This window comes from Pelobates fuscus, chromosome 11, assembly GCF_036172605.1.
Source record: "Pelobates fuscus isolate aPelFus1 chromosome 11, aPelFus1.pri, whole genome shotgun sequence".
NCBI classification, from domain to species: domain Eukaryota; kingdom Metazoa; phylum Chordata; class Amphibia; order Anura; family Pelobatidae; genus Pelobates; species Pelobates fuscus.
The window spans coordinates 23006416-23020097 of record NC_086327.1 but is presented as its reverse complement, the minus strand read 5'-3'; the positions used below and the strand labels follow the sequence as shown (position 1 = coordinate 23020097).

At 42.6% G+C, this 13682-nt stretch overlaps 1 protein-coding gene across 1 annotated transcript in view; it reads right to left on the bottom strand.

The window, feature by feature from the left end:
• The window catches only part of LOC134576776 (fish-egg lectin-like), a 70930-nt gene that overhangs the window by 26590 nt on the left and 30658 nt on the right, over window positions 1-13682 (bottom strand). Inside the window, exon 2 of the mRNA XM_063435481.1 lies at window positions 1499-1726. Within this exon, the coding sequence (XP_063291551.1) occupies window positions 1499-1726 (228 nt within the window). The remainder of the gene's footprint in view (window positions 1-1498; window positions 1727-13682) is intronic.

Here is a 13682-nt window from a genome sequence, read left to right as displayed (position 1 = left end):
TAAAAAAATGCTGAAGTGCCAAAATTCCGAAGTGCCGAAGTCTTGAAGTGTCGAAACAAACTGAAAATTTTCCCCATGCACATACCTAAATTTTAACATTACCTTTAAAAAGCCTTATGCATTTACACTACTGATGTATTATCAGAAAAAACCAACAATAAAAAACAAGCATTTCTAAGGTGGGCTTTAGAGGATAGAGCCCCTGATGTAGAATAGAGCCTCAGTTCCCCTCAGGATAGTGCCTAGAGCAGATAAGCAGGACTGCACCATATTGTTGAAGAGCTGATTTTTAAATAATATGATACAACTACTTCCCCCCCAACACACTGAGTTCTGCAGAGCTACGAGAGTTGGTCTCTGATCACACTCTGCAAGCAGCAGACCATGGCTGTTTTTGAAGCAGGAGGTGTGTGTCAAACCTAACCACTTTAGGTCATACTGCTGTACATTTCAAGGTTGTCTGTAAAAAGCTGCGGTAATTCTGTATAAATGTATTTGTGTAATTTTGTAATATAGAGCATTCGTATGCTAACGGCCGAAAGCCGCTAGCATTCATATGGTAGTTTCACGAACAGTGACTTTACACACTGTTCGTGAAACGAATAAAGTACCGAATGGGAGCCCACACACACAGAGGGTCGTGTGGCTCCCATTAACCGATTGCAACATTGTAGCAATCGGCGGTTAATTGCTTTGCTGGGTGGCCGTCGATCGGCTACCGACCACGCGGCGGTCGGCCATCTTGGATCCTTTGTTAGCCCAGCGGTGTTTGGTTGTCGAGCGCCTGGAACTAAAATCGGCTACTCGACGGCGCGAACACTGCTGGACTTCCAGGCCATTCGGGAACACGGGTCTTTCGGTATTTTGTTTCCCAATAGGTATTCGGTACTTTTTAGGAGAATGTGATATAAAGTGTGTTTCGTGCGGCGTTCGGCTATTTATGCTGGGATTTGAGCGGTACTTTCACAAAGTATGCGCTCAGACCCCAGCTATCTACCGAACGGTCATTTGTTATAATCCCACCAATAATGTTAAAGTTATAAATTTTTATGTTAAAATCCAGTTCTGCTGTACGGAGGGATAATCCACTTAATAGGATATTCTAGTAGGAGTATCCCTCTCGTACAGCAGTGCATGGTGGGAGAAATACTCTGTATATTCAGTTCCCCATGTGTTTCTCTACTGTAATACCCCTGTAAAGTGACTAAGGAAACCCCTTCCATGGCAAACCACATAAATACTGGAGCTGTGAATAAAATCGTCAGTTGACTCCCAGAACTGTGTTTCGTCCAGTTACTGGGGGATTTGGGATATTGCCTTCATTTCCAGCGCTTTATTTGGATCACCTTCTATACCAGCGGAGAAATTGTGATTTAATATTGCATCTCCGCTACAAGGTGTAAAACTGACTTGCATTACACACCTCCTTGGAAAACTGTTCAACACACAGCTTTTATTTTTTTTTTAATTTTGTTTTTAAAATACTGGTTCCACTTACCTGATTTTCGCGCCCAGTCGCCATTCTGAAACTTGAAGATATTAAACTGTCTGTTTGCTCCCCAAATACCGGCTGGACCAACACTCACATGCATCAGTTTTCCTGGAACCTGTACCCAGTCATTCACACTGAAACGGAATATGCTATCGTCATCGTTGACCCCATAAACCTGTCCGAGTCCAGCATCCAACTGCCTCAGTTTCCCAGGTATCAGTGTACATCGGTTGCCTGGGTGTAAACAGAAAGAGCAGTGGGTGTATACAATATGCAGAACAAGAAGCAGATACATGATATAAACATGAGAAATAATATGACTGTTAGAATTATAGTGAGCTAGACTGGATCTGCAGTATGGTCACAGCATGTAAATAAAATCGAAAAGTATGTAAGTAAAATGTATTTCTAACATTAGAGTTTCTTCCTGCACATTTGGTTATCTGAGCTCCCCTTTAGAAGTAAAATAGTGAACATGTAGTCATCTTTTAGTCCTTGCTGTGCCAGATTCACTGCGGCTGCCACTCCACCCCTAACTGAGATCATCAGTTATGGTAATTTCAGCCAATTAAAAATACGTCTCCAAAGAAAAGCATTGGGGGGCTTACTGCACCTGTGCAGCAATCATCATGCCACGCCAATATGCATCTCCTCATGGAAATACATTGTACTAATGCATCTCTGTGGGGAATATTTGTTGTTGTCACACTGACCTAGTGGACATTAAATGTCAGTCCTGCAAACACTGTAACTCTGTAAGGATGGAGCAATATTCATTGGGAGCAAGGTAAAGTGTTTTTAGAGGAGAGGGTGCAGAGACAGGATATTGAACCAAAACTAGTACCCTGATTGATAATTTTGTGGAGAAGGGATACTCAAAGGTAGCTGATATGGAAAGAGGCTCTTTGTTGCAAGATAAAAAAAAGTTTAATGTAGCCAATTTGTGGTGGAATCTCAGTAAAAATAAATTTACTAGGACAAGATTGCCATGTGGCAAATGTGTAAATGTTGTATCAGTTAGTTAGTTTCACGTAGCTAAGATACAATCATCACCGTATTGAGCAAATGCAGGAATGCAGAAACTGAAAACACTTCCCCCCTCCTCCATTGTTCTGGGTGAGCCATGTGGTCTAATAAGTAAGGGAAGTTAGGCTTTGTTCAGCTGATTGTGTAAAGAGTATATGGGGGTAGAGTTAACTATAGGAGGAGCTATATGTCTATATCATGCATTTACACAGTCAGTTCTGGGCTCAGATCTTTGCTGTTTTTGGTGACATAAGTCCCTCTGAGCCCCGGTCGGTGAATCGAATAAAGAATCTCTTCCTTCCTGAAGAAACCTGTGTCCATCTCTCTGTGCTTGGCTTCCGTCAGTTTCTCCGGTATCATTTGGTGCATTGGGCCGGGAAGCTCATCGTTCAACGGTAGCTGAGAAGCAGAGGCGTGAGACGGTCTATCTTTGCCCACGTTCTCTACGGCTGCACCCCTGAACTTCTGCGTGGACCTCCCTTCGTCTCGGCGCCACTGGTCTTTTGTCCAGGAGATCATCGGCCTCTACGTAGTAAGTGCTGGGGTGTCCCCGTCGATGAGTGTGAACCCAGGTTCAGGAACGAGGAGGTAAGACAACTGCTGTTTTAGACGGCAGACCCACTAGGGGTATACCGATTGTGCGGTAGGCCCAAAAGGGGTTTAAATCTGTGTATGGAATCTGCCCCCTCTGTCGGAGGGAAGGAGCGAAGGCGCACCGCTCAATCGAACGCTCTTTAGTAAGACCGTTTGATTTGGTTAGTCAGGCGGGGTTCTGGTGTAAATAGCCCTAGCCGGACACCGGTGTCTTGTCTAGACTAGCGTTCTAGGGTGTATATTACGTTCGCTAGGTCGGAGGGACCGGGAGACTAAGCGGCGTCTGTGTAAATTCGGTTCGCTAGCTCTCAACCTATCTTGGCTAAGTGGGAAGGCGTGTAAATTTGGAACCCACTAGATTTTTGATAGTAATCGACTAAGAGGCGTCTGTGTAAATTCGGTCCTCTAGCTCGCTATATGTGGTGCTTGGGCAGTGTGGCTAACCAAAACGGGTGTATATAGTTTTAGGTAGTCCATTCAAGGTACTGGCCAATAGTTTAGTTGGGATTGTAAATGTGTTAAAGATTGTTTAGTAAAGTGTATACCTTGTTAGATAGCGCGAGCTCAGCCGTCTATATGCTGTATCATAGTGCACGGTACCATAACCCTGTATATTTACTGACACTGTATATAAGTACTAATCATTGTCGTCTAATGCATGTTTAACACCATAACCACTAATAATTGTATTGTGACCTTAAATTGTGCTTTGACTTATGCTAACCGTACTGTAACCGCTATTTGTAAAAGACGATGTTACTGGGGTGTGTTATAGACGGGTAATTCATATATAGAGAATTATAGCGTGGGTGACTGTATAGTTTCGCCAAAGGGCATAATATTAGTTACTTAGTGACTGGTGTAACAGCTGTGTGTGTACGGGAATTCCCTGTATGTTTTGTTGTATGAGTTTGACCTAGTAACTGTGCCACATGGCGCTGTTGCCAGGGAAACGAGTGTGACTGTTGGAGGTGTGTTTGTTGTGTTTCTTTGAATTAGACGCTCCGTTGCTAAGTATGGCAGCGCCGGAATTTAAAGATTGTTGATCCCTTAGAATGTATGCTAAATAACTTTAAAAAGGGATATACTGTGTGTGATTTTGGGGACTACCTTATGTAGTAGAGAATGACCAGTTTTTGACTGTTAACACAGTTTGTGTTACTAGATGGTTATCAAAACTGGTCTGTCCATCCCCAATGGAATCTGACCCATCTGACCATCCCTCAACTAAATTCTTTAGCAAAAACTGGTGCAGCTGGTATGTCCCCCTGTGCTCTAATTGTCTTTGGCTCTCAGATGCCTGTCCCCTCCTATTTCTGTGCCTACCTACCCCCCCAACTGGTTCTTTGTATTCAGTTTTATTATTAGCAGTCAAAATTGTGAGGAGAATTCTTAATAACAGTAACTGAATCCACTGAAATCAGATAATTCTCAGCAATTACAAAACACCATAACCACTGAAAATACCATAACCACTGATAATACCATAACCACTGAAAATACCATAACCACTGATAATACCATAACCACTGAAAACACCATAACCACTGAAAACACTGAAAACACCATAACCACTGAAAATACCATAACCACTGAAAATACCATAACCACTGATAATACCATAACCACTGATAATACCATAATCACTGAAAACACCATAACCACTGATAATACCATAACCACTGATAATACCATAACCACTGAAAACACCATAATCACTGAAAACACCATAACCACTGAAAACACCATAACCACTGAAAATACCATAACCACTGAAAATACCATAACCACTGATAATACCATAATCACTGAAAACACCATAACTACTGATAATACCATAACCACTGATAATACCATAATCACTGAAAACACCATAACCACTGATAATACCATAACCACTGATAATACCATAACCACTGATAATACCATAACCACTGAAAACACCATAACTACTGAAAACACCATAACTACTGAAAACACCATAACCACTGATAATACCATAACCACTGATAATACCATAACCACTGAAAACACCATAACCACTGATAATACCATAATCACTGAAAACACCATAACCACTGACATAACACTATAATTACTGAGCCTTGTGTGCCTTTAGTAACAGTAAATTAGTTTTGAAATACAACTGGATGAAATGGTCAATGGTATAGGACGCTGGAATACACTTTTACCATTTTTGGTTACTGGTCAGGCTCCTCCTAGCCCTGTCCGAAACATTTTGTTAACCAAGTTACTGACCAGTAAAATTAATTTATCCATTTCCACCTACCTCACCACTCCCCGACCGGAACCTATGACTAAACAACCCTATCTAAGTCCCACCCTAACCTGACAAATGACCGGTGCCCTCCAACTTTGACATTTACAAATGCCACTGCAGCTTACCCCTGGTCCACCACACATTGATATTAATGGTCAATTACAGTTGGCAGACCCTGTATTTGTTTATGTCCCGTTCACCATGACTGATCTGTTTAATTGGAAGACCCATAATTCCTTTACGAAAGCAGACGAGTAACCTAATGCTTTCTATGAGAGATTGCTGGAGTCATATAGATTATATACTCCTTTTAATCCAGAGGCCCCTGAGAACTCTCGAATGAACAACTCAGCATTTGTCAGCCAGACCCAAGGTGATATCAAAAGAAAATTGCTAAAGTTAAAGGGATTTGTAGGAATGTCCATATCACAGTTCAGGTGTATATGAACAGGGAGATTGAAACAAAGCAGGAGGAAGAACGTAAAATGAGGATGAAGGCAGATATGCTAGTTGTAGCTATCATAAGTGTAGAGAGACAGGGAAGGGAGGTGAATAGAGGAGTTGAGAATAGGCTGAGTAAGGGAGGAAGTAGGAATCACTGTGTTTATTGTAGAGAGGAAGGATATTGGAAAAGTGACTGCCCACAGAGGGAATATAAAGCAAGTTATAGATAAGACAAGAGAGAAGGTTACGAGATGGTTACAGAGGTGGCCATAGAGAAAGTCTTGGAGGGAATGACAGTAGTATACTATTCCCCTACCTAGAGATTAAGGGATAGAGAAGATAGAGATTTTGTCGGTCTGGCTGACACTGTCATGGAAGACTATTGATACCGACTGGGCTCCATCCCCCTTTAGCCGAGTGCAGCCTATGGTCGATGTATCAATAGAGGGAAAGAGGAGCTTTTTCATGATTGACACTGGTGCTGAGTACTCTGTGGTAACTAACCTAGTTGCTCCTCCTTCAGGAAGACTATAATTATGATAGGAGCTACTGGGAAAAGCGCTGCTAGACCAATTCTCAGGAGTCATACTTGTATTCTAGGAGGCCATTTGGTTAAGCACCAGTTCCTATATATGCTGGAGTGTCCAGTTCAGCTTCTAGGACGAGATCTATTATTAAAGCTTCAAGCCCAGATAACTTTTAAACCCAACGGATCAACGTCTCTGAAGTTTAATAGATCACCAGGCATAATATCAGTATCGGTGCAAAGGGAAGAAGAATGGCACTACTACTCTATAATAACAAATACAGACCCTAAGAGTGATGAATCCTTATTTGACATTTCAAGAATATGGACAGAGAATAATCCTCCAGGACTTGCTCGCAATATTCCACCAATACACATTGAATCAAAGCTTGGAGCATATCCTGTTAGCCTTAGTTAGTACCATATATTATAGAGGGCTAAGGAAAATATACAAACCTATGTGGATAAGTGTGCAAAGTATGACATCCTAAAATTCTGTACCTCCCCTTGGAACACTCCATTATTACCTGTTCAGAAGACGGGATCAGATGAGTATCATCCTGTACAAGATCTAAACGCAGTTAATAATGCAGTAGTCAATATACACCCAGTGGTACCCATCCCCTATAATCTGCTTGCTTTAATACCAGGTGGGGCAACCTACTATACCTTCCTAGACCTCAAAGATGCTTTCTTTTGTTTCTGGGGTACTGCTGAAAAATTATGTATGGGCATTCACCTTCCATACTTGGTAACTTAACGGGGGATTTGAGTCAGTTGGGAGAAGGAATTACCCGGCAGCAGGTTGTAGAGTTGGGTAAAACTATGGAGGAGGTACAGAAATGGGTACAAGATAGATTACCTGTGAATATTTATCCACCTGTTCATTCTTACCATCCAGGGGATCAAGTGTGGATAAAAAAAATGGAACACTGTTCCATTAGGTTCCAAGTGGAGAGGTCCCTATGTTGTTCTTTTATCTACCCCAACAGTTGTAAAGGTTGTAGAAGTGACTCCGTGGATTCATCACTCTAGGGTAAAAAAAAAAACAGCGGCAGATTCCTGACAAGCTACCATAGATCCAGAGAATCCTTGCAAGATCCAGTTGAAGCGTGTGACCGAGTTGGATTAAAAGTGTTTTTTGCGAAGATAATATTGTTAAAAGGGAACATCAACAAAGATCTACAAGTGAGTGTTTTTGACGGCCATAATAACGCCTGTCCGCTCACCAACGTGTTATTAAAAGCCAGGAAAGTCTCGAAGGGACCCCTGTGAAGACGAGCAGAACTCCATTCCCTGCAGCCCTTACATCCTGGAAGCTGAGGTGCCATCGCACGGACGAAGACTGAGGATGAAGACGTCGAAAGAAGTGTTTTTGATAATATGTATTTTTGTGTCTTTTTATATTCAGGAAGGTAGAGGTACCGACACTCCTAGCTGTGAGGTATGCATTAAGACTACAAGAACAGGTAACCATATTTCCCAGACCCTAATTTGGCATTCACAATATGAATGTAACGGAGATGTATCAAGATGTAGATACTTAAATATAGAATATAGTGTGTGCCATTTAGGAGTAGGAGAACCTAAGTGCTTCAGTCCAGAGTATCAACCCCGTACAATTTGGTTGACCCCCAGGAATGGAGATCCTCAGGGGACCCTAATAAATAAAACTGAGTTAGAAACCGTACATTCTTCGGGTGTTCTGCTATTTGATGCATGTAAAGCAATATCAAGTGGTAGAAAGCCGTGGAATGTATGTGGGGATCTTAAGTGGGAGAGAACATATGGGTCTAATGATAAATATATTTGTCCCAGTAGTAAAAATAAGTATGAGTCCGAGATGCCCAAATAGAGAATATAATTTTTGCCCATATTGGTCTTGTGTGGGGTGGGCAACTTGGGGACAGACAGCAGACAAGGACATGATTGTGACTAAGTTGCCTACCAGTCCATACTGTAAGTCTATGGAATGCAATCCAATCCATATACTTATAAATAACCCCGACAAGTTCTTAGATAAATATGGTAATTTATTTGGGTTTCAAATATATGGGACGGGTTTAGATCCTGGGACAGTATTGTTTATAGGGATAGAGACTGATACGGTAACCTCCCAAACTCATCAAGTATACCATTCCTTTTATGAAGAGATGAGTATAGATAATAAGATCCCCCATAATGCTAAAAACCTGTTCATAGATTTAGCCGAAAGTATTGCCGGTAGTCTTAATGTTACCAACTGCTATGTGTGTGGAGGTACTAACATGGGAGACCAATGGCCTTGGGAAGCAAAGGAGGTAATGTCCGGTTCTGAGGCAGTTGACCAATTAATATCTACACAAGCCGATTATCATATGAGTGTTAGAGGTAAATCTGAGTGGAGATTAAAGACCTCCATCATAGGTTATGTTTGCATAGCGAGGAAAGGAATGATGTATAATACTTCTGTAGGAGAATTAACTTGTCTAGGGCAAAAAGCTTATGATGATGATACGAAGAATACAACTTGGTGGTCGGCTTCAAATGTCTCAGAACCATCTAACCCGTTTGCTAGATACGCCAATTTAAAGGATGTGTGGTTTGACCTATCTGCTACATCTAGTTGGAAAGCCCCAGCAAATTTGTACTGGATCTGTGGTAAGAAAGCCTATTCGGAGTTACCACAGGACTGGGAAGGGGCATGTGTGTTGGGTATGCTCAAACCATCCTTCTTCTTGTTGCCAATTGAAACAGGAGAGACCTTGGGAGTTAAAGTTTATGATGTGAATCATAAAAAGAAGCTAGCATCCTTGAATGTAGGTAGCTGGGAAGATAATGAGTGTCACTGGCTACCTTAGCGCACTTCATTGCCAATAGGAAGGATGTAATATGTGAGGGAACTGGTTAACAGCCAAACTGTATGCCCATGAAGTGTTATTGTATTCTAATACAGGGATTCAAGCCTCATTCTACCATTAGGCAATTATGGATTCCTCTGTAAAGCACATAGCCTTCTTACCAGGTAAACCAGTTGGGCTGTTGATAAAGTCCTTCATTCACTTCCAGTGCAAATAGAAGGAGGTGTATGTGGAAAGTTCAATCTCAGCAACTGTTGTCTGCACATAGATGATGAAGGGCAGGCAGTGGCTGATCTCACAAGCCACATGGCTAAACTGACGCATGTACCGACTTAAGCCTGGAACGGGTACAATTCTAGTAGTTGGTTTGGAAGTAGGTACGAGCAGCTTGGAGGGATCAAGACATTGGTAGGAGGAGTCATGTTGATTATAGTGTGTCTCTTTCTACCATGTTTGGTTCCATTGGTAATTAGGTCCATACAGAGTGTCATAGAGAGCACGACAGAAAGGAAACCAGCTGCGCATGTAATGGCTGTTTGCAAGTATGAACCCTTAGCCCAGAGAGAATCAGAATGAGGAGTGCTAAAGGAATTTGTAAGGATGCTAAGATGCTTACGAGGTCTGTTCTGATTCATGACAACCTGAGGTGTAAGCAAACTATGGTTAAGTGATGCATCTGGAATTGTGAAATATCAGAAGCATCAAAGGGGGGAATGTGGTGGAATCTCAGTAAAAATAAATTTACTAGGACAAGATTGCCATGTGGCATATGTGTAAATGTTGTATCAGTTAGTTAGTTTCACGTAGCTAAGATACAATCAACACCGTATTGAGCAAATGCAGGAATGCAGAAACTGAAAACACTTCCCCCCTCCTCCATTGTTCTGGGTGAGCCATGTGGTCTAATAAGTAAGGGAAGTTAGGCTTTGTTCAGCTGATTGTGTAAAGAGTATATGGGGGTAGAGTTAACTATAGGAGGAGCTATATGTCTATATCATGCATTTACACAGTCAGTTCTGGGCTCAGATCTTTGCTGTTTTTGGTGACATAAGTCCCTCTGAGCCCCGGTCGGTGAATCGAATAAAGAATCTCTTCCTTCCTGAAGAAACCTGTGTCCATCTCTCTGTGCTTGGCTTCCGTCAGTTTCTCCGGTATCAAATTCTCAAAAAACATATGGATACACATTTAATAATCCTAAGGGTTTCATATTAACGACATTTTGAAAAAACTTTTTTTTTTTTTTAGAAGATGAAGTACTTGGACCTATTTAACCCACCGGTCCTAAAATGATTTAAAAAAAAGCAATAGTGATAATCACTGTAGTGGGTGCAGGATTGATAGGGGCTGTAGTGGGCATAGAGTGCAATTGGGCTATAATGGGTGCTGGTGGTAAGAGGGTGGGTAATGGGTTGAGGGAAGCACAGGAGCAGTAGTTGTGCAGGGGGGATAGGGGACATGCATCACTACACAATTTCTTTTTTAACCCCTTATAGATGCCATCCTTAAAGGGACACTCCATGCACCCAGACCACTTCTGCTCATTGGAGTGGTCTGGGTGCCAATTCCCACAATAAACTGCAATAATTACCTTAACTCCACCTCTAGTGGCTGTCTACTAGACAGCCACTAGAGGGAACCTCCTGCTTCATAGCACAGAAAACCTGTGCTAGAGTGTCGCTGGACGTCCTCACGCTGTGTGAGGACCTCCAGCATTGCTCATTTCCCCATAGGCATGCGCATTAGGTCTCCTCGGCCGGTGGGCGGGATCAGTCTCGCCGCCCGGCTGTCTCAGGTAAATCACTGAAGGGGTTTTCCCCCCTTCATCAACTGGGGATTGGGGGCTGGGAGGGAGAGGGATCCTGCAGTGCCAAGAAAACGGATTGTTTTCCTGGCACTGGAGTTTCCCTTTAAGGAGATGGTCATATATGCCGGCGGGCGGCATCGTTTTCACCTTCCTGCCCCCTCTGGCAAGTCTAGTTCTTTAGGGCCATGTGATCGCAATGACATCACATGTTAGGATGGGCTGTTCAGGGCGCTGCCTGGGTCATCAGGCAGTCCCCCAAACACTGAAATTAATGTCAAGAAGTTATAAAATATATATGTATAATATAATTAAAGCATTGTATTAATATATTTGTGGCGGAACCACTGCCTGTCCCTGAATTGCCCTCTGTCATATTGTGTGTTTCCCCATCCATTCATGTATTGTTCCCACTCCCCGTTCGGGAGGGAAATTACTCACCTCCCGAACGGGGACCACCCCGATACCTCATTTAAAATGTTAGGTTACCCCTCGCAACATAGGTGTCAAACCGCAAACTGCAAACGGAAACAATTAATGAGTCCCCCCTTGGTGTCCGCCATTCGTACAGATGAACGCCAGCCAGGGGGAGCACTCGTGGATTGTTTCCTGGATCATACTTCTCCCGAATGAGGACCTCCCCGGTGCCCCTTTGGAATGTTTGCACCAAGTAATTGAACGTTCTCACTCGCAACATAAGTGTGAAACCGCAAAGTAAGTAATTAATGAGTGCTCCTCTGGGTGGCTGCCATTTCGTATAGACTAATGCCGTCCAGGGAGAGAATTTGTATCCCGAAAGGAGACGCTTCCCTTGCAGGGTTTCACCCAGGGACCTCACGAGCGGAGCCTGGTCGAGGAAAGTACCGCTGTGAGCGTCCCTGAGATTGGTGTGGGCACTTCTGGGCACTGGCGAGTTTGTCGGTGCCTGCAGGGACAAAGAGACAAGCTCTTTTCTAAGCGGGTTGACTTTTCTGTGCCTGGGAGACAAAGGGAGGGTCCCTTTTTCCCGCACCTGGACTCCCAGGCACAGTGGCTCCTGGGAAGAAGACCCCCTGGCGGCTATTGTTGGAAACCCTGTGTTTTCAGTGGCAGGCTCTGGGGACAAAGGGAACCAAGTCCCTTTCAGCGCTAGGGTCCCACGGAGTGGGGGGGATCTTAGGATGTGACCTTGTATGTCTGTGTGGGAAACCCCTTGCATGGGGTCATGCATTAAAGCCGTGCGTGGCCAATAAAGTGTTATTGTACCTCCAGGACTGTGTGTCGTCTAGTTACTGGGGGAAGGGAATGGGTCTCTTTATATCCTAAATGTTTCCTGACCGGCAGAAGAAAGGGAATTAGCGGAGGTAACCAGACGGGTTACCCGGGGTCTGCTACAATATTTTAAATATATATAATTTCATTGTTACTGTACTTTGATATTAATATATGTATATATAGTTATGTGAACTGCAGTGGTGGTGAAATACCAATTGACTATAACATCAGAAGGTTGAAAAATACCAATGATTGAAAGAACAGCTAGAAAGTATAAGGAAAGTAAAGGCAGTAGTAGTCCCAGTTGTGATAAGAGCACTCGGGGCTGTGACTCCCAAGTTTGGGTAGTGGCTTCAACAGATTCCAGGTGGACATCTGAGATCGCTGTTCAGAAGAGTGTAGTTCTAGGAAAAAAGTCTAGAGAATTTAATTTGCAAGTCCTATATTTGGTCCTATAACTTTCCAAAACACAGCAAAAACTCTAGTACTCGGGAGACCTCGCTGAACACAAATATGAGTGTTTTAAAACAACAAACATTCAATGATGATAATATCATCAGAGAAAATGCTGTTTTTATGTGAAGAATGCAAAAACAAAATTTGAACACTAATTCTCATTCCCAGTCTGCCATATGGTCTGAAAGGCAACATAACCAATCTCTAAAATTTCAATGTGTAAAAACTTAAATGGACAAGCCTTATATTTGACTCTGTTACTAGACATGTGCATGAATATGATTTTGTACGAAAATTCTGTTTTTTTTCGTGTTCGTTTACTAAAATGTAAACAAAAGCCCTACAAACAAAATATAAACTAAATAAAAGGGTAATCCCTGCCTCTCTCCCCATACAGTGACCCCTACTGGCTGGTGCTGGTATTGCAGAGTAATGTCCGTTTATACTGAGAAAAATATCTGCATTTGTACTGCAATACTGGCATGGCCAGGCAGCTTCAAATACCGGCTGTGCTGGTAAAATACCAGTCAGGTGGAAAACCCAAGAGTAGTGTGTAAAAAAAAAAAAAAAAAAAAGGAAAACAAATGCATTACCTTTTTGTTTCGTTTCATTCATTTAATAGACTCCGTGCTGCAGGGGAATGAACCCTCACAGCGACTGCCAAAATAAATTGTGCATTCCCCATTTTGAATGCCCTTATCTACTTGTGCAAATAGTATGCCAAGATGGGGGGGAATTAACCCCCACAGCACAGAGAAATAACAGTGCGCATACGCAGAAAACAAACAAACAAGGAGGGAGTCGGCAGCGCAACCAGCTCCCTCCTTGTGATAAATAACTATTCCAACCTCCCCCCCACCCCACATTAAATTCTATGGGGGTCACTATGACCACTATGAATTCTTTTCAGTACGAAATTGTTCGTACGAAATAAAATTTCACTGGTGCACATGTCTACCTAATAATTC